Genomic DNA, 19,773 nt, shown 5'->3' with positions numbered 1-19,773 from the left:
CCTCCTCTTTTCCCTTGCCCCCCCACCCCACTCCCCCTTTCTTCCCTTCCTTCACTTTTTCTCCCCCAGTGGAGAGTGATCCAGCTCGTCTCCTCTCTCCGTCACGCGGGTAATCAGCCTCTGCTATTTCATTTGGCTCAGTAATGAAAGCAATCCCAGCGCTTTTCAGTGCAGCACACCCCAAATAATGAGGGCTGCCTCACCCCTCCCTGAGCCACACCTCACCCCCCAGTCCTCACCCTCTCCCTCCCAACCCTGCTGTTAATGGATGAAGGAAAGCAAATGTGTGTGTGTGTGTTTGAGTATGTGAAGCACGCAATCTTGCCAACTCCTTTGTGCCTCTTTTCCTCCTCTCAGGGCTGCAAAGTAGTCTATTGTACAAAATCTGATAAGAAAACAACTGATTTTTCCCCCTTTTAAATTGAAAAACAAGACAGTTTTTTTGTCTGCATTAGTGGTTCCCATCCTTTATTAGATGTGACACTATAGTATCAATCCATGTTGTAACAGCTCTGTAGATATTTCCCCTATCCAGCTCTTTGGAGATACCGTACATTTGTGGAGGTAAATTATACTTAGTATTTCACAAGCTAAGTGAAAGCCGGAAAACTATGACGTTGAGCTGAATTCACTTCCTAACCCTTTAAATTTCTCCACCAGGTTGGGAACCACTGATTATCATGAACATATACACTGAGGACAAACAGGCTGTGAAAGAAACAATAATTTAAATTCATTTTCAGATTGTCGTTTTCAATGGTAATAAATGTGTAAAGTACACGTTGTCTTTTTCTTAGAATCACAATGCTGCAAACATGGGAACCCACTCCAGATGGCAAGCATTTAAGCTCAAATACAGCTCACCAACCAGCATGCGATGACTTGGCCAGGCCAAAATCTGAAAGAAGTGTGAAAATATGGCTGACATTCATAAAGCTTAAGAGCTTCTTTGAATCTCTTACCAGGCTTATCTTATCTTTAAGTCGGTCAGGTGACAAAGATGACAGTGACAAGTTGCTTTTAACAAAAACCAACGTTGTCCTACCAGCAGATACAAGTCAGGAAAGGTCAACAGAAAAGTACCAATACAATACAGCTAGCTGTTGTTTATGAAGAACAATCAACAAGTAACATGAAAATGTGTGGAGCCAATTCTCAGCAGACAGCATGGAGCAGACTAGATGGAGATGAGGCTTTGTGTAGAAAATAGAACTGCTGTGGGTAAAGACCTTCTGTCTTTGAAAATAGCTTTTCTCGTCTCATACGATACAATTTCATTTATTGATTCTGGTATAAACATGAAAAATCTGCAAGGTTTTCACCTAACAACAGCAATATTTTATTTATTTATTTTTTACCAGTGTTGATGAGGTGTTTTGTGAATGAGAAATAATTTAATCTCAGTGTCCTGTAAACTGGGGCATCAGAACATTCAAACTATACAAACTTCCTCCCAGCTATTATAGCTCTGCCAACAGCCGCTGCATTTCGGTCAGCTGTGAAAGAATTATAGAAGTCCTGAAGTTAGCTCTCCTGGGTTAGCGAGCAGATGAGAGGGAAAGCAGTTACTGCAAAGGTGCCCACCATTCAGGTATTGCATTTCATGTGAATTGATCCCTCCGGATGCTGGAGACACTTGGCACAGGTACAACAGCAGTGATGGGTGAGGGCATTAGCCTCTCACGTTGAGTCATCAAAAGTAGTCCAGTCCAACCTGAACTCTGCATGGAAGGTCCTGTCAAACATTCATGGTTTAAGTGTCCGATCTCAATGAAACTGAAGAAGAGTGCCCAGGTCAGTCAGAGCGTCTGCACCAGCACGGGGAACAGCAGGGACAGGTGCTCGGCACCTCGTATGGGGAGTTTGTGTGTGGTGTAAAAGTGGATGACCTCTGGAATGGTGCCAAAGGGAGGGCTGTTCTGTCCCAGCACGTACTTGCCGTCCTTACACTGTGTGAACTTCATGTGCATGAAACCCTGGCAGCTCCTGTGAAGAGGGTGAGGCAGAAAAATAAATAAATGAGTAGGAAAGATCCCGTATGAAAGCGTGAGGGAGAAAAGAAGGATGACATGAAATGTGGGTGACATAAAACATCATATGGCCTCAGACACATGTCACATAATGACAGAGTGAGAGTGACAGCCTGGATTTATGGTCCCTTTCTTTCACTTTGAGAACATGATTCCAACCAACATTTAACACCATGTCACAAATTAGGAACGAAGGGACAAGATGATGGATGGCCGAGTGCAGTAATAACACATGGAAGACAACACAAAGTCAGAGAGAGAGGCAAAGACGAATGCTCTGAACTGTGATAGTGGCTTTTTCTGAGAGAACCACGCCTCCATTCTAAAATCCAGACAGCCACAACAGGACTTCCCCTTTAAGAACCAGCCAGCCAGTTATGATGTATGTCTAATTATAGAAGCAAAGGGAAAGACAAGGGCTAAAACCAGTCACCATAATTGTCATTGTACTACTAAACCAAATTACATTTTACAGTGAAACCAATAAGCTGTCACAGTGAATACAAACAGCCAAACACCTGGGAGTTTGTACATGCCCCACCGGCCTCCATGCTTCATCACGCTAGTGTGCTTTCATCCAGCCCTGCTTGGTTCGGGGTCTCTTTTTGTATCTATGGTACATCAGAACCTACCAGTGCTTGTACATAATACATGTCGGTTTAAATCTAGCAGGCCCGTCTGTTTCACTGCTGACTCACTGTGGGGTAGCTCCTCATTTTGTCTACTGTCTAGTCATTCCTTCCATTAAACACATTTTTGTGTAATCTTAGCATACAGAGCAGTATGTCTGGTTCACAGTTGCCAAGGACAGATAACACCAATGACAATAAACATACAGACGCTGTGATTACATGGTGTTCTGAGGACTCGGCTGGCATCAGGACAATGTGTCTGCCAAGCAGCCAAAACACCCTGAGAAAGACTAAACTGCTGCATCTTTCAGTGCAGAAGAAAATTCAGATTCAGCATCACTGTATTTCAGGAGTCTGAAATGATTAACCTCACAAACCAACCATTGGAATTAACTAGTAAAAATGCATAGTAGAACAGTCCACCTATATGTATGCATGCTGTTCTAGTGTAAGACAACTGCCTGCAGACAGCCTGAAATAAATCTGTAAATCTTCTGTAGGCTTCTATAGGCTATATGAGTAGGAACCATCAGAAGAAGACAATAACTAAGAACCTTATTTGAAACCTGATCATCAGTCTGTTTCTTGCCCTGACATTTTTTTAATTATGTCTTGCTCTTGGATATCTGCAGCATTTATAAATTTAATCACAGCTCCTTTTCCCACGATATACTTTAGTGTAGACTCTGAAGGTGATTTCCAATGAAGGCCAGCTCCTCCAAAGGAATGTAAGGTAGGAAGATTTTGTTAATATATTGCCTCTTCAAAATCTCTCACACACCATCTGGGCAATCAGCAGCAGTGCTGACCTTGTTGCTTAAGTGTGTGTGTGTGTGTGTGTCAAACCTATTCTGTCCATGTAAATGAGTAATGCATGAGCTTGTTTATATGTCAGCACAACACAGCGACTGCTTTTCCTCCCTCTCCCCCCCTTCCCTGCGTAATTCCCTTCTTGTGTGTCCCACAGAAGGTAATTCATATTCATTAGTGATTATGTGGAGGATGATGTGTGCACTCAAGTGTGCTCTACCTGCCTGATTACCACTTAGAGGGCCCACTGGGACCAAGAAAGAAGGCCACAAAGAGAAGCCAAGGATGGTGCGAGGACAGGAGTGATGATGGGAGTATGGTGTGAGGGCAGGGCAATGGATCATGGCAGTAATTATAAGGGAAAGATTTGACCAGATAAGCAGTATTGTGCCCTGCCAATGAGTATCGGGAAAGGAATCAGCACATCAGTGATCCTAAGTGGAGGCGTCAGTGAAAGGAAGAGAGAGGGAGAGAGAGAGAGAGAGAGACAGATGGAGAGGTGTGGGAGAATGCAAGATGAGATCAGTAACTCAGGTGGCTTCACTTCACACACTCCTCAGTCACACGGAAGAAAAAAAGAGAAATGTCCAATTAAATTAAAGCAGTTTGTCTGAGTGATGATACTTAGGTGCTCGCTGAGTGCTGTGAGTCTGTGTCTTACCGTATGGACAGGGAGTAGTCAGAGCGGTTCGTCTGGCTGTTCCTCACCAGGTAGCTGCATTCTTTACACAGCGTCAGCAGCGACTCTGCTTCTGAACGTGACAGTGAGCCATGGTACCAACTAAGTGAGCCGACACACACACACAGACACAGACAAGACAGATCAGTACACCTGAGCCAGGTGTGCAGAAATGTAAGGGTTAAAATGAGGTGATGCTGCTTTTAGCTGAAGGGAACCTCATACCAGCTCCTACAAAATCCTCAGGGAATAATGGGGCATAGTAATCCACCAGCATTCCCAAGTGGATTTGTACATGTGTATTTGTCGGTACAGCACAGTGTGTGTCCTGTGTGTGAGTGTGTGTATCTGTGCTTAAGGGGTGTCGTGTGCTTGGATTTCATTAGTAAAACGACTCTTTATGTGCACAGAAATTGCTCATAAATTACACCAATGATGTCTGAAATTAAGCCCAAAGTAAATGTGTGTTTTTAATGTTCCGACTTAATTAGTTCTCATTCTAACCTTTAGCAGTTCTGATGAGTGCTGCTTAGGCGGAACACATAACCGTTTCTTTTAAATGTGTCCAAGCAGTTAAAAAGATCACCGTGAAGCAGACTTTGTCATGGGATCTGCAATCTGTATTGAAATATTTAAAACAGCCTGCATTCACAGCCATGTGTGATAAACGTACACATATGAGAGGAATGAAGTCTAAACTGGATACATGATGGAGTGTTTGATTTATACATCTGCATGCTGCAGCTCTGTGATACTGTACATGAACATCTTACACTGTTTGGGGTTGACGTGTATAAGTTCTATGTACCTAACCCAATTGTAATTCAATTAAAAACAAAAAGGACACTAAATATTCTTCTTTCAAAACCCACTGCCTTAAAGCATGTAGACCACTTAATTTTGATTAAACCTCAACAAAAGATGGTATACATACACCTGCTTCTCCAGGGGCAGGGTAGGGTCCACTCTCTCCCCAACCATTGTGAGGCCTTCGTGCGGCATTCGAAATTTCACCCCCCCTCCTGCCAGTGGGCTGGACCTGGGCCCGGGAGGACGCAACCGCTCTGTGGGCGACGAAGAACGTTCCCATTCTGCGCCATCAAACTGCACTGTTGGCAGGGAAGGACAGAAAAAGTGAGTCATGTTATCTACCCAGCAATATGATTAAAAGGGATTAATCCTCTTACTCAAACTGAGGTAAACAACAGATAGCCACACTATTACAAAAACATGCATGCAATGGTAGAGACCTGTTGTGGAGGGGGGGTCGTGCTGCAGGACAGCAGGTCAGAATCTCACAATTATAAAACTACCTGCATCGTCCAATTTACCATATTCAGTGCTTTTATAAGTCCAGGAGGGCAGACGGAGAATGGGAGTTGGTGTCTTCTCCAACTATGTAACTTGCAGTGGATGGTACAAACTACACTAACAGACTAGAGTTTTATTTATTCCTCTTGTGCCTTTTTTTGTTGAAACAAACAGCACCACTCAATACCCTGACAGAAACAGAGCAGACATCTTCATTTACATGGAGCAGCTCATGCATGGCTGATATGAGGGAAGACTTTTAAATCTCCAAACCCCTCATCTAACAATTGCAACAAGCAGACAGTGATGCAGGTGCTGCAGATGCAGGGTTCAGGGAGGAGGCTGAGCAGATGCAGGACAACAGCCTGGGTCATGGGGGTCAGGGTTCTAACTCCATATGTGTGTGTTCGGGCTGATAAACGATGGGGAAAGGGGGAAGAGGCGGGTGGTGTTTGGGGTGAGAGGTCACCTTGCTCTTTGACAGGGGGGACCTCCTCCAGCTGACCCACTGGGGCAGGCCAGGGCAACTCCGACAACTCCCTCATTTCTAATAGAGTGGGGGGAGAAAAAAAAACAGCAGATGGGCGTGTCTAAATAGCAGATAGGTGAGAGAAATGGTGATAATTTGAGGAGTGAGACTGAATCTGGGTGTAAGGTTTTAATGTGAGGAGGACAGAGTGAGAAGGAAGCGAGAAGTGGAAGCAAGGGGAGCACTGTTTCGAGGCTGTCTGTGTGGAGGTGACAAGAATGTGGTGTCATGAAATGTAGTTAACTGTACCTCCTGTCATGAGGAGAAGTAATACACTGTCTCCTCAATTTATCACACAAGTACAAAAAAAAACATAGCCTTAGCGTTTCAGACACTATATTTAAAGTAATGTATCATGGGAGATGAGAGTAAAGAAAGAAAAGATGAAACAGAAGATGTCAGGGGCTGCGTTATTTATAGTTTGAAAACAAAATGTCCCTTAGCTGTAGATGCAATGAAAACAAAAGCACAATGCTACCCACTGAGCAGTGTGACAGAAGAACTAAGGCGCATAGAGGTAAAAATAAAGCTCCATTCTCTCTTCCACCTACAGCAGAAGGTGAGAACGAGCTGAAAATAACTCATTATATACCATAGTGTGCAACCATCTTCTGTAACAGTCATTATTGCACCTTGCACACACACACACACAGGTTTTGCATTTTGCCAGTTTCACACCACACGTTCAGCTCCGCTCACAGTGCACACTGCAAAAACGGATTACAAAACAAATAAAAGGATAAGAGGGGTGACATCTTAATGAGCCGACAAATCCGAAGACCCCCAGGCCCGCGACATCAAAGGCCATTTGAATGGGCGTTTGGAGAGAGACCCCGTCTGTACATACATGCCTTTCTCCCTCCCTTGTTAATAATTGAGCAGGCAGACACACTCCGCCACTTTCTCTAGCTCTCCGTGAATTATTGATGCATGGCACAGTACAATGGCCCCATCTGGAGCGGGCCGCACCTCCGCTCAAGCCAGGATTAAAGTGTGGCCTGGCACTCTTCAATGGGAGACATGCACTCAAACACACACACACACACACCTGACACCCAAAACACTACCACCACTGCCACACTCCGCTGCCTGTCAGCTCTCAACCACATCACATTTCACACCTCTAATTCTCAAGTAAAACTGTAAGAGATGCCTGGAAAGAGAGAAGGTTTAAATGAGGAGCACAAAAAAGGAGATGAAGGGGAAAAAGGAGGGAGAAAGAGAGAAAACAGAGACAGCCACAACAGTTTAGTACAGATGTTGGGAGCCACCTAAGCAGGAGATAAACTTGTACCTATCTTCTGCGGTGTGTCACAGAAAAAAGAGAAAGTTCTTTAATATTTGGGTGTTTTTTGTACCACTTAACCAGTTATTTTGAGTAATATTGTTGAATCCTAAAGAAATATTTAAAAGATCTTGCATCTGGGGTTTGAGTTACTATGATACCAGATCATATGCTCAGAGGGAGTCCAGTCTATGAGGCTATAAACCCTCTCATGGAAGGAAAGTTCGGTTTAGGATTTGAGAAGTGTGCCTTCTAACATTATAGTTAATGTTTTTGCCTGAATCAAACATCTTTCTTAAAACTGAACAAAGTGGGTTTGATGCCTTAACCATATGAAGCCGGCGCACTAGATAAGCTCAGGTCTCCTGAGTGAGAGTCTAGAGTTGGGTTAATATGTTGTGTTTAGATTGAGTTGACCTATTCCGTTTATGTGTGGGGGCATTTTGTTCCAAGTGCAGCATGTGCAAAAAATAGCTATTACTGATGGTAGGCGAGGTTGAGTGAGCTATGTCAGCATCATATGAACTGCCCCCAAAGAATCAGATTTTTCTATGAGATAGAGAAACGTTAGGTATGTGTCCATAACTGCAGCCTTATTGCTTCTCAACGTGAAGTTAAAATGTCTTTAGAAAAATATTCATGTTTAAATCAATACTATCAGACACATGACAGATTTTGTGCCTGTAGTTAACAGAAACACAGAAAGAAGTTTATAGGTTATATTCACATTAAAGCTCAGAGGTTTCTTGTAATATGCTGATAACTGGGCTGCTAGTTAGCATAAGTTGGCATATCTTATAATTTGAATCTCCCCTTTCCACGTAGTTACCTTCAGGCTCAGGGTAAATCACTCCTCCATTTTCCAGAGTGAATCTATACTGATATATTTATGCTAATACCTCATTGTATTCAGGATATCTTTTCACTGAATATTCAACCTAGTCCCAGTTTGGGTTTCTCGTTTGCTGTCTGTAGGCATTCAGGTAAAAGAAAAGAATAAAAAGAAAAAAAAACTTGTGCTGGAATATATTTTTATCCAGATTGTCAGAAGAATCTTTGCAGACTCTAATCTTTCAACTAAGCTTAATGTTTTTAGAGCTCTTGTGGCTCACACACCATGGATGACCAGGACTGATGTGAGCCTAATGAAAAGGCTTACACACACACTCACACACACTTTGTATGGGATTTTTACTTTGATGACAAAAGACTGAGTGCCAATCAAACACACACACAAACAAATGCACACACTCATGTCACTCATTGACTAGCAGGAAACATCTGGCTTCTATCTGTCACCCACAGAGGCCTGTCAGTGCTTCATTCCTCAAACCAAGACAATGAGACTAACGGCATAAAGACAAAGACACACCCGCATCAGTGCCTGAGGCTGATACTGTATGATATTTCTATGTAAACATGTACCTAGAGTGTTCTTCGGGGTTATCGGGGGGGGGGGGGGGGGGGTGACCAGACCAGGGTTTTCTCTCTGTGTTGATGAGGACACATCACCCTGGGTGAATGATAACTGACTTTTCAATCACAAACCAGCTGTTTATGGTGTCCTCATTATTAAAGAGGAATGGACAAAGACAATGGAACAGCTTCATTGGGTCCATTAATAAAGGCATCTGGTTTTGAAAAGGCCCTGGCATCCCATCTTCCCTCTGCACCAAAGACCTCCTGCTGTTGGATAAATGCCTTAATAAGGACTGACAATTATCACCTTATGCTAATGAACAAAACAACATGTATTCATACAGGTTCATCTTCATGATAACAGGCATTGATTTTGATCTTAAAAGCATCACACATCCCTTCATATTTTTTGTGAACCCATTTTCCAGACATTCATTATATCCACTCCCCTGTGAATTCTTAGTGTACTCACTGTCTCAAACATCCCTCTTCTTCATCTCCACTCCTTCACCTATTTCCTCTCTAAGTGGAGCATTACCGCTTTTTCCATATTCCCTTGCTCCTCTCCTTTCCTGACCTACTCTACTTCTATCATCTCCCTGCCTATCTCTCATAATGGTCAGCGAGGGTGATACACAAAGGACATGCCTTTTCATTACTGTCAGTAAAGGTTCAGGCCGAAGGAGAGAGAAAAGCAGCAAGTGACAGTGGAGAGAAGGAGACATGTAGGAGGAAACGTGACAAAGAGAAAAGGGCATGCAAGAGTGAGAGAGAGAAAGAGAGCAGCAAGAGTCCTTCTACTGTGCCAGTAAATTGATGAAGAGGCCAGTCAGATGCCCCAAGGGCCCGCTTAGAGCAGCAGAGAGCAGCATCAACACAGAAATGGAAATCTCTTTTTTTTCAGATTCATGCACATTTGCCAGCGTGCACACATACACAAATATACCTGTAGGCACCAATGCCTGATTTAAACTTTGCACTCACCTTCACACACAAATAGCCCAGAAAACATGGTCGTGTCATGCATCATGTATCCAGATACACCCTCACACACCATCTGTCAAGGTATCTTTGCAAGCTTTGGCAAACTGAGCCATTACTTTGGCTTTCATTAGCACTTTCAGCCTCCAGCTTATAGATCAGGAAAATGCATGAAAGCTGTAAACATCTAATAATTTGTTCTCTTCTCACAGAACAATTGGAAAACTGAGTAATTGTTTTTAACTGCTAACTGATGAATATCTGCCAACACTAAACACTACATTCATTGCACATGCACTAAAGCTGCTAATTATAAAATCAGGTTTGTGAAACAGTCCACCACTACTAGCTTCTTTACAATTTGTTTTCAAATGAATGTACAATCAGACACTCAAAGCAAATGTTTAAGAGAAATTGCCGAGATTAACAAAACATGAAAATGTGTGTCCGCACAGGCAATATGTTCCTGTAGATGCAGCTCTTCTGAGTCTCCAAGCAGACTCCAGGTGGTGCACATCTGTGAGGTCCATAACTGTTCATGTCTGCTTAGGAAGTATTATCCTGGCCTGATGCACAGCAGTGCTTTAAATGCTTACATCAGCAAGTCAACAAGCTTCCAATGACAAACTAACACAGCTGGTATGTTGTTTAACGTATTCACCACATTAAGATAGCAAAGATAGTAAAACATTCTGAGCTGTGCTGCAGAGCATGCTTTTTAGATCTGCACAATTATACAGAGGAGCCTACTGTAAAGCCCCAGTCTCTGGCTGTTGCCTAATGAGCAGCTGCACTGGAACAAGTGGAGGATAAGTGCTTTGCTCAATGGCACAGTAATTGCTAGGGGTGTGTTATTCATTCACCTTCCTCTTCTACATTTCCAGCTGATTTGTGGCTCTCTTATCGTATGCCCACTTCTCCAAACTACACACAACCACCAAACGGCCCAAACAGCCTGTTGTGTTCTGTAAAACTTGAAAACATGAAATGTCTCAAACACCCTCTCATCTGTTCATTAGGTGTAGCCATCAGAGAGCTAATCAGATGATACCTTTCATTACCTCACTAATGCTGCTGAATAATAATGCTAACCTCACCGCTGGACTGTAGATTAACTTCCAGAGGTAATGATAATTTCTGTAATTTGAGCTTGTGGTGACTGGTGACAGCTTACTAACGTTGTAATTAAAACCCACTGGACAGAGAACGGCCTGTCATGTTCGACTCCTCAGGCACTGCCAGGCTCGCTGTCATAGAATTGGCTAAAGTGGAGCTGGTGTCCAATGGAGCTTATTTTTGATAGCATTTGAAAAAAATAGCCACATTCAGAATTCAATATTCGCCCAAGAGATTACATTGCTGTGAAAGCTGTGAAAATCATAATCAGAGAAGCTCTTGCATGTAGTGCACGCAAATCCACATACAATATGCACCAGCAGACCTCCCCCTACTCCCCCCACAGCCATACACTGATTTGTGCCAACATGCACATAACCTCTTCTCACCCTTGAATTAGTTGCCTACATGTGATAATCAGAGCTGGAAAACCACGTGTGTGTGAGCGTGCATGCGCCTGTGAGTAGGTGATGATGAGGAGCTGCTGGCAGATCACGATGCCCCCCATTGCCCCCTGCAGCAGGTTATCTGAGTGAGTGTGTCACATCCACGAGGAGGGAGGGAGGGAGGGAGTGCTGAGGGGACAGCCCTGTCACCGCTGCTGCGTTTGTGTGTGTGCATGTGTGAGACAGTGTGCCTGTGTTAGCGGATGACTGATTGCACCCTGCCACAATGGCCCTGACTCCCCCCCCTCCTCCTCTCAGTTTTCCTCACCTCGGCACAGCCCCCGACCATTTATACTCGTCTCCCACCCCTCCCCACTGAGGCACTGGGCCTCCACAAACATCCAGCGAGCTGCCACCAAACATACCATAACCTTGGACGTCCCTTTTATTTCTCTCCAGCAGACTCTTTGTCCATTCCCTCTCTCTATCTGTCTATCTTTCTCTCCCTTTTCTGCACCGTCCCCGTCCTCACCATCACTCCCCACCCTCACATGTGGGCCGTGCCTAGCAACGCTGAGAGGGTCTGGGAATATGGATTAAATGTGAGAATGGAAAATACTGTTTGTGTGTTTACACTTCAGTGCTTTGGTCTGCTCAGACAGACAGCATGCCAGCTCAGAGTGCTGACTCCAAATGGAAAAAACAAGGGGTCAGGCAACTCAGGCTGCACAAGCGTTTTCCTCCGTTGCGTTCTCTTAATAGTGCTGTAAGCGCTCCTCGACAGAAGTGCACGATGTCTGTGGCACAAAGAGGAAAAGCTGGAGAGGAAGAAAACAACAGATAAAGCAGGAATGAGCGCTAAGTAGCGCGCTAAGCGCTAAGAGGTGATATTGGCTTTTAAATTAACTGCCATGCCCCTTTTGAAATCATCTCCGTTCTCAAATAAGTTACGGTGGCTCTCTCCTGCTTCTCTGAATAGTCTGATTTGAGCATGAACACTGTGTGCATGGATAAGTGTGTGTATTCTGACAATGGTATACTGACCATGACTCTCTTATTAGCACTGGATCAGTCACGCACACATAGGCATGTAATTAACTGAGAAGAGAAGGGGGGGGGGGGTGCACGGCAAGGAGCGAGGGGAAGGAGGAGAGTAAAGAGGAGTGAGGATGAAGCAAGGTTGATTTATTATCCCATCACCTTGACCTTGGTGACTTAGAGATGCAGCTCAATTAAGCAGACTTGGCCCTGGCATGCCTTACACTGATCCACTCCTAAATGATCTATCAGTCCTGTTCTGTTCCTCTTTACCTCCCCATCTCACTAATTTCTACTTTACGCTCTCCCTCTAATTAAATTCAGTAGATGGAACTTAAGATGATGGGATGCGATGTGCACTGCCAGCACAACTTTAAAAATGTAATAATCTGAAAATCACTGCAGATAGTATGACGACGGTGGCTGTGTTTGTAAAACGTTCTCATTTTTCCTCTCTCACACACATTAAGACACCTCTGTCAGCTTTAACGATCATTTCAGAGCTTGTTGTGACTGTGGTCAGTCACGTGTGTGACAGCAAGAAATCAATACACAGCAGAAGGTGTTTGAATGTAAAAAGAGAGATGTGTCATTTGAGCTGACACAGCGAAGGTCACAGCACTCTCCTTTTCCTGTTCAAAACAGCTTTGGAGATGCATTAAAGGTCAGGACAGTTAGATGATTATTTCACCCTGTAGTATCAGCAGCAGGGCTCTTAGTGTGGTCCTAGGAGGGCTCTGACCTTTAAAAACAGGCCCTTTTGAGCCAGGTCTATAATTATATTGAATGAAACCCTTTGAGTTTGAAAATGTATTTACTGGGACACCATATAGTGCAGGCTTGATACCCAGAGCCTCAAGGGTCTCTTGTTTGTAGCTGGTAGGAATTCATTGTTTTGCTCAAAGACACCTTAATACAAGGGGTGTTTGCCAACATATGGGACTCTGCACTAAACCCTTTATTCTGGAAGACTGGCTGTATTGATTAAGCCCGGCAGCAAGCAGCACCAAGTGACACAATGTATGAGGAATGGTTGAGATTCTCCTTAAAAATGTAGCCTCAATACGGCACCTTATATATGAAGCAAAGTTTAATATAGCGGCTATTTATGGTGGTATGTGAGTATCCACACACAAAGCAAGATGTGGATTGGATCTTTTAAAGAAAACATCAAGGAACGTATGGAAATGCAATTTTGACATTCCTAAACCACCGGGCATATCCTTCCATTTTAAAAAGCAAACCAAGAGACAGTTCACATTCCCTGAAAGCTTATTGATTATCTGTCTGAAAACTGCAGTTTCTTCTTGGTACCTGCAAAAGCCTTGGAGATGTGGTCCTTTTTCCATTCCCAGGGCTGATCGTACTCATCAGCTGGTCTCTCGTCATCCTGCGGCAGCTTGCTGCTCTCCTTGCCTTCCTCCTGAGGTTCTCCATACACCAAACCAAGACACTGGCCACGTTCATCTTCATAAGGGGTGTCGTAGAGCTGCACCCCTCCTCGTGCCTGTCCTCCCCCTGGGCCACGCTGCAACTCTGTCACAGCGTATACAGATAAAAATAATTCATACAGAATTTAAAAACAAATCTATTAAAACAGATATCACATCAGAGCTATTAGGTTCTCCTGAACACAAACAAAAATTATTGTGAACTACAAATTTCAACAAAACGCCTGTTGAGCTCTGACATGACTAGAATTAGAAGAAAGAGACAAATTATGTTTGCACAGCTTGTCATCGGCTCAGAATCTCATATGGGGGGCTTAACAAGGCCTCAGGCTAGATGCTGAGTAGAAACACATAAGACAACCCCACCTCTCCCGCCCTCCCTCTCATCCAACCTGAATCCCAGCAGCAGTCTTGCATTCCTCACAACAGTATCCACGGTCCCTTGTTAACATTTTCATCACTTTCTCAGTGGGTTCCAACCAACAAATGCTTGTCAGCACCTGCAACTGTTTTGTGGAGTCAAATATGGCCATGAGATAAAAGGCTTTAAAATTATTGATGCAAGCAAGAGGTTGGAATCTGATGTCTAAAAGCATCAATGGGGAGCTGCTGCGGCAGGACCAATCAGCAATGGCATTTAATATACTGAGCATAAAATGTACCTTTAAAGAGAGGTACAAAAGAGGGGAAAAATTAAAGAGCAGCCAGCTTTTGTATCCACACCAACAGCCTTGCACTCACATGAGAATGGAATGGAACTAAATGGATGGGTTGCTGGTGAAAGGCAGGGAAAAACTTTCACCTTCACACGACAAGACACAGCTATTGGGCAGCCCAGTGATCACCATGGTGACCAAGTGGCAGCCCTAGGGAAAGGCCTTAAGGTTATGAAGAAGAAGGGTGGAGGGGAAATGTAGAGAGAGGGAGAAAAAGAGGGAAGTGGGAGGGAAGGAGCAGGAATGGATGTGCTGGGGTGAGAAGCAGGATGAGAAGAGGAAAGGAAAGCAATGAGGAGACAAGTGGAGGAGAAGAGCGATGAGAGAGAAGGACATGGCAAAGAGGTGGGGTGGGGTGGCGGGGTCTGTCAGTGTTTGATGTTAAGTCATTGAGACAGAAGCACAGCAGGGCTGAATGCTGCTCTACCTGCGTTGGGAACCCGTGGTGTCGCAGGCAGCCTGGAGATGAAAAAGATGAAGGTCGGGAGATAAAAACAGGCAAGGAGGAAATAAAATGAGAAATTCAGAGGAAACATGATGGAGGAAAACACAGGCAGGGGGTGGTGGAGGGTGAGGAGTGACAGAGACTGAAGGAGGGCTGAGGACTGTTTGGGCATGCAGATGTGTTTCCGCCAGAGGACCAGGCTTTTATCCTCATAAAACAAGACACACAACTGCCCAAGAGATGTAAACGATATGCTTTGCTTTCTAAAAGAAAGCAAATGGGTGTCTTTGTGAGGAAAATATATTATATTTCAAATATAAAATAAAAATAATAATAATAACTTTGCACTTTTTTTATGAGCAACAGCACACAGAGACAGAGGGACAGACAAAGGCAGGCAGACAGCTGTGGAGTGACAGGTTGAATTCAAAGTCAATGACAGAACTGTGACAATGCTTTGCCAAATGCATCGCCATCAGCGCTCTCAATCTAATCTCTCCAATGGCTCCATCCAGCTGCAGCATCACAAAGGATTCTCTCTGAGCTTTCTCCACTTGGGTAGAGGAAGGGATGCCCCATTCACTTATGCCTGATATTATGAACTTCATTTGGCGGCCAAAAGGGCAAAGCAAGTGACAACAGAGAGGGAACGGGTCATAAAATTTGCTCGAGCACAGATTAGAATGACAGCCAAAGACTCCCCTCAGGGCCGGGGAGAGCCCTCAAGATGAAGTGAGATAGAGAAATGGAGAAAGAGGAGGGGACAGGCTTTTACACTAAATGACTGGGACAAAGCAGGGAGAGAGCAGGGGGGAAAGAGGCAGACAGAGATGTTAGAGGAGGAGAGACAAATGGAAAACGATAGATGCGAGCTAGACGATGTGGGAGAAAACCAGAGGGGAGGACATGTGTGCATAGTGGACTCTAAAAGAGACAATTTCTGAGGCTGCTGTGGTGAACACCTGACTGGACTGTTACGGCACTCTGGTGATGGAAATTTCTTCTAAAAAATGTGGCAGTTAAATAGACAATACGCATCAGAGGTACTGTATGCTTAGCTCTGTTGTTTACAATTTTCACAGGAACACCCCATGACAGAGAAATAAGCTGTTATTGATTATCTCTGGGGGATTCATCAAACAGATCAATGATGACATCACATCATGACATAGCTGCATATTTCATGCATGATTTAAATTTCAATAAAATACCTGACGTTCAGGCACGAGGAACAGAAAGAGTCCACTGACCTGTTATGACCCTCTGTGCCTCATATGGTTCCATGTAGCCATTGTTCTCACAGGGAACAGGTCCGAGATCTGGTTCCGATCGGTGGTCCAATCGAGCATCAAATGGGTCAGAATAATCTGTATCTCCTGCCAACGGAGCAGACGGCACCACCTAAAGGACAATGAGCACGTATACCAATGAAGAAGAAGACACATTTTGTTACAGAACATTAACTCGACCCCTTGGAGAAAAATTCTGACTCAATATAATGAACACAAAGCATTTGAAAAATGTTTTGTCTTGCAGGCACATGTGCAACATGAACTAAAAATCCAATAACCAGCAGTGATTAGTTCAACTCTCATTTTTCAAGAACTGCATATCAAACGTTAGAAATAAACACTTTAAGTACAGGACATGTGTCTTCTCACAATTAGAGACATTCAGTCTGATTGTAATGCTAAAAAGTAAGGAGTGCTGCACAGACAATAGCTCATCAACACCTGAGATGGAGAGAGTTGGTGGCACAAGTAATTAGATCCTCACTGAATGACAGCCTAAATACACGTGTGATCAAACATGTTGGTGAATCTCAGATTCAGATGAAAATCTGTGGTTTAGTCTTCAACAGTCTGTAAATTCAGCAGCTACATGAATGGAGTTCCATTTTAAAACCCTTGAAGGAAGCATTTGTCATTTCTTAGCAATGTCCAAAAACTGTGAGATGTCATCCTGTCTGAGGATGATCCCATTTTTGGCTGCTCAACAAAGGACGCAGATTAAAGCGGGAGATATCTGGTCTGTAACATTTGTTCCTTCATGCAAGTGCAGGAGGAAAACAGTGGTCACCTGGCACAGTGACAGCTACATAGGCAACCATATGGCCTCACACACACATACACACACAAAAAATACACACAAACATAGACACATGTTTATCCTTTGTCTCTCACTCTCTGACAAAGGAAGCGATGCTCGCTTTCTCCCAATTCCGGCTAAACACGCCCTTGCAAAATTACATCCTAATCCCATGTTGATTCTGTAACAGGTTATCTGTCGATGCACAGGAATCTGCTATGTTAATTAGAGTGCGGATGTTCCCACAGACCCTGGGAAATTAATGAGAGCAGGGCAGAGAAGAGAGCTATTGACTTCAGCAAAGAAGTGAAGACTATTACTTCAATCCACTTCGGGACTTTCGCACTTGTAGCATTTTTCCATGAAAGGAGTCATGGATTTTAACAGCAGTGATGAAAACCCTGAAATACTCCTTAACTTACTCAGCATATGTGAGTAGACTTAATGTGTACACCATTTCCTTGTAAAACCTTTTCTCCTCTGCTCTGCTCTGCTTGCTCTGTCTCAACATCTGCCTGACTGCATCTACCGTCCTGATGACACAAACAGCACCACAGCGTAAATCATAGCTCCCTGTGGCCCACAGACATTTCACCATAGGGTATACTGCATATGGCCTCTAACATGTGCACATGCTGGGGTCACTCTCAGCTTGCAAAACTAAGCCCTATTTATTATTTATGGAAGGACATAAACTCAGGGGACTGTGACCCTCTCCAACTCAATGGTCTGCTCAGGCCATCAATAATCCTTTTTTTCACTTCTCTGCTAGCAAATTTATGTGCTGCTTGAGATATAATGTGATTTATGTAAACAATGCATATTTGTGACGCACATTACCAGTCACATGCGTTTGGAAGCCTGATCAATAAAGCTGTCACTGTGATGGAAATGGGATGAGAGAGAAGTGGGGGCGTGTTTTTTTCCCCTTCATTCACCTCCTCCTCACTGCACATACAACAATCTTAGTTTTTCAAACAAAGAACTGCTGGGGGTCTTACAGGTTCTTGCTTGTCCTCTAGTGAGATGGCACTGAGGAGGATCTTGGTGCGTCCCAGCTCCTGGGAGTCCACTTTGATCAGTCTGTGTTTGGGAGACTTTACATCCACACTGGACGACTTCATGGGAGACCCATACACCGGCGTGGCAGGATCAGATGCCCCCGATTCCCCTCTGGATCTGTTCTCCGAGTCCTCATAGGGATCTTCGAAATCCAGGTCCCTCTGGAGGCGATATGCTTTTAGGATCTCGCTCTCTGTGTAGTCTGGTGTGGGCGGCTGTGGAGGCACCTTCCTGCCAAAGCTCAGGTAGTCTTTCAGCCACTTGGCCATCTCAGCTCAAACTTCCAAAGGTGCTGATGAGGTGTAAGCAAGAGGCTGTAGGGGGCAGACAGGGACACATGGTTATTTACTGCGTGACTTTATTTCAGATTAGATCGTGCTGTATGAGCTCTGGATTGGATTTTCTCTGTGGGTTTTTGTGTTTTGTTCTTATCAGAACAAAGCATAGAAATCTATTCCGTATTCCTTCAAAAAAAAGTTAATCCACAAGTCCTGATCCTCTGACAATATTTGTGCGGCACTATCTTGTCATGATCAGTTTGTGTGCTTTTACATGCGCTCATGTGACATTAAGCCACACTGACAGCTGGGCTTTACGCACTGCTTTTGTTTTACGCAGGGAGCAATAACGTCTGGCATCTGGACTTTGCTCCAAGGCTGCAATTACATTTCACACCCCTGCAATAAAGTCCCGCGTTAACATGGTGATATGAAAGCAACGACAAAGAGTGGAAGAGGATATTAAAACGCAATGAGAAATCAGAGAAACGGATGATTAAACTGAAACACAATGACTTAAAAAATACACTATGATACAACAACTTTAGTTTCGGTTGACAGGCTGAAATAAAACATTTTTTTAACTTCTCCTTAAAGAACTACTAATAAACAGGGTTTAGATATCAGAGTGTGCAGCGCTTGGAGGCACAATCACTTACCAAAGCCCATTCAGCCCTACAGCCACTTTGGATGCTTTACTCCGCGTTTCTTCATGTCGGTAACAATAAAACAACACAAATAAGTAAGAAAATCTTCCGCTCTCACCACCCTTTAATTGAAAAAAGACACACACACACAAAACAAAAAAACTCCCTCTGCTCCAACAGCGCTGAATTTCAGCGGAGTTCCTCCTCCAGTGGCTGACGGCAAACGTGTGAGTGAAGAGAGCGACAACAGCTCCGAGAGAAACTCAACCGAGCGATTAAAGGGGAGGCGCTTCACTCCCAGTGGAATATCCTCCTGTTCCCTTTCGTAGTCAGCCGACCGTTCATTCACTGAAATATCTGCACATCATACAGGCTGCAACAAGAGATGCATACATCCTCTACAGAGAGGGAGGAGAGCAAATACAGAGCGGAATCAGGGGAAGGGAAAAAATCAGCTCACACGAATGTGCTCCAAAGATGTGCATTATTTATCTGCATGACATCAGTGGAGAATTTTCATGTTTTTGCTTCAGTCTGTCTCTAAATGTATTTGCCTTTAAGGGGGGAAACCCTCATACAGCTACACGCATCTGGAGGGTGAGCAGAACTGTTCTCTGCCTTTTATTATTTTATTTAATCCCATAATTCTTTTGGGGAACATAAAAACGGCTTATCACACATGAGATCGTCTGATTGAAAAATAAAGCATGTTTTGTTTTGTTTCATCCCTGTGTGTTTGATCCTTTCTTTCTCTCCTAGAGTGTTTCATCCTCTCACAGATGTCACATTATCCAGTGTCTAGTGTCCAGGTTGGTAAATTGGATTGTGTGCCACAGTGTGTAGAAGGACCATCTAAGTCTGTTAAAAGAC

General features: G+C 43.8%; 1 protein-coding gene across 2 annotated transcripts; it reads right to left on the bottom strand.

The window, feature by feature from the left end:
* Positions 1–792: 792 nt before the first annotated feature.
* Positions 793–19,109, bottom strand: shdb (Src homology 2 domain containing transforming protein D, b). Of its 2 annotated transcripts, XM_028404059.1 has the most exons (8): positions 18,916–19,109; positions 17,918–18,292; positions 16,079–16,229; positions 13,531–13,752; positions 5,932–6,009; positions 5,086–5,260; positions 4,134–4,253; positions 793–1,986 (listed from the first exon to the last, which is right to left on the bottom strand). In XM_028404059.1, exons 2-8 carry the CDS (start codon positions 18,245–18,247, stop codon positions 1,800–1,802), a joined length of 1,263 nt encoding a protein of 420 aa, XP_028259860.1. In that variant the 5' UTR covers positions 18,248–18,292; positions 18,916–19,109; the 3' UTR covers positions 793–1,799. The 2 variants fall into 2 exon arrangements, with proteins under 2 accessions (XP_028259860.1, XP_028259862.1); XM_028404061.1 differs by lacking the exon at positions 5,932–6,009.
* Positions 19,110–19,773: the final 664 nt, after the last annotated feature.

Source organism: Parambassis ranga, chromosome 4 (genome assembly GCF_900634625.1).
Source record: "Parambassis ranga chromosome 4, fParRan2.1, whole genome shotgun sequence".
Taxonomy (NCBI): domain Eukaryota; kingdom Metazoa; phylum Chordata; class Actinopteri; family Ambassidae; genus Parambassis; species Parambassis ranga.
Note: the sequence above shows the minus strand (reverse complement) of the source record. Positions and strands in the feature narration are given on the sequence as shown.

Excerpts from the sequence above, each read along its gene's own strand:
- shdb (XM_028404059.1), bottom strand. The coding sequence starts at position 18,247 with ATGGCCAAGTGGCTGAAAGACTACCTGAGCTTTGGCAGGAAGGTGCCT. Across the intron at positions 6,010-13,530 it reads CATCTCCAAGGCTTTTGCAG|AAATGAGGGAGTTGTCGGAG; the intron begins GTACCAAGAAGA and ends CCACTCTATTAG. Across the intron at positions 5,261-5,931 it reads CCCCCCTGTCAAAGAGCAAG|TGCAGTTTGATGGCGCAGAA; the intron begins GTGACCTCTCAC and ends CCCTGCCAACAG.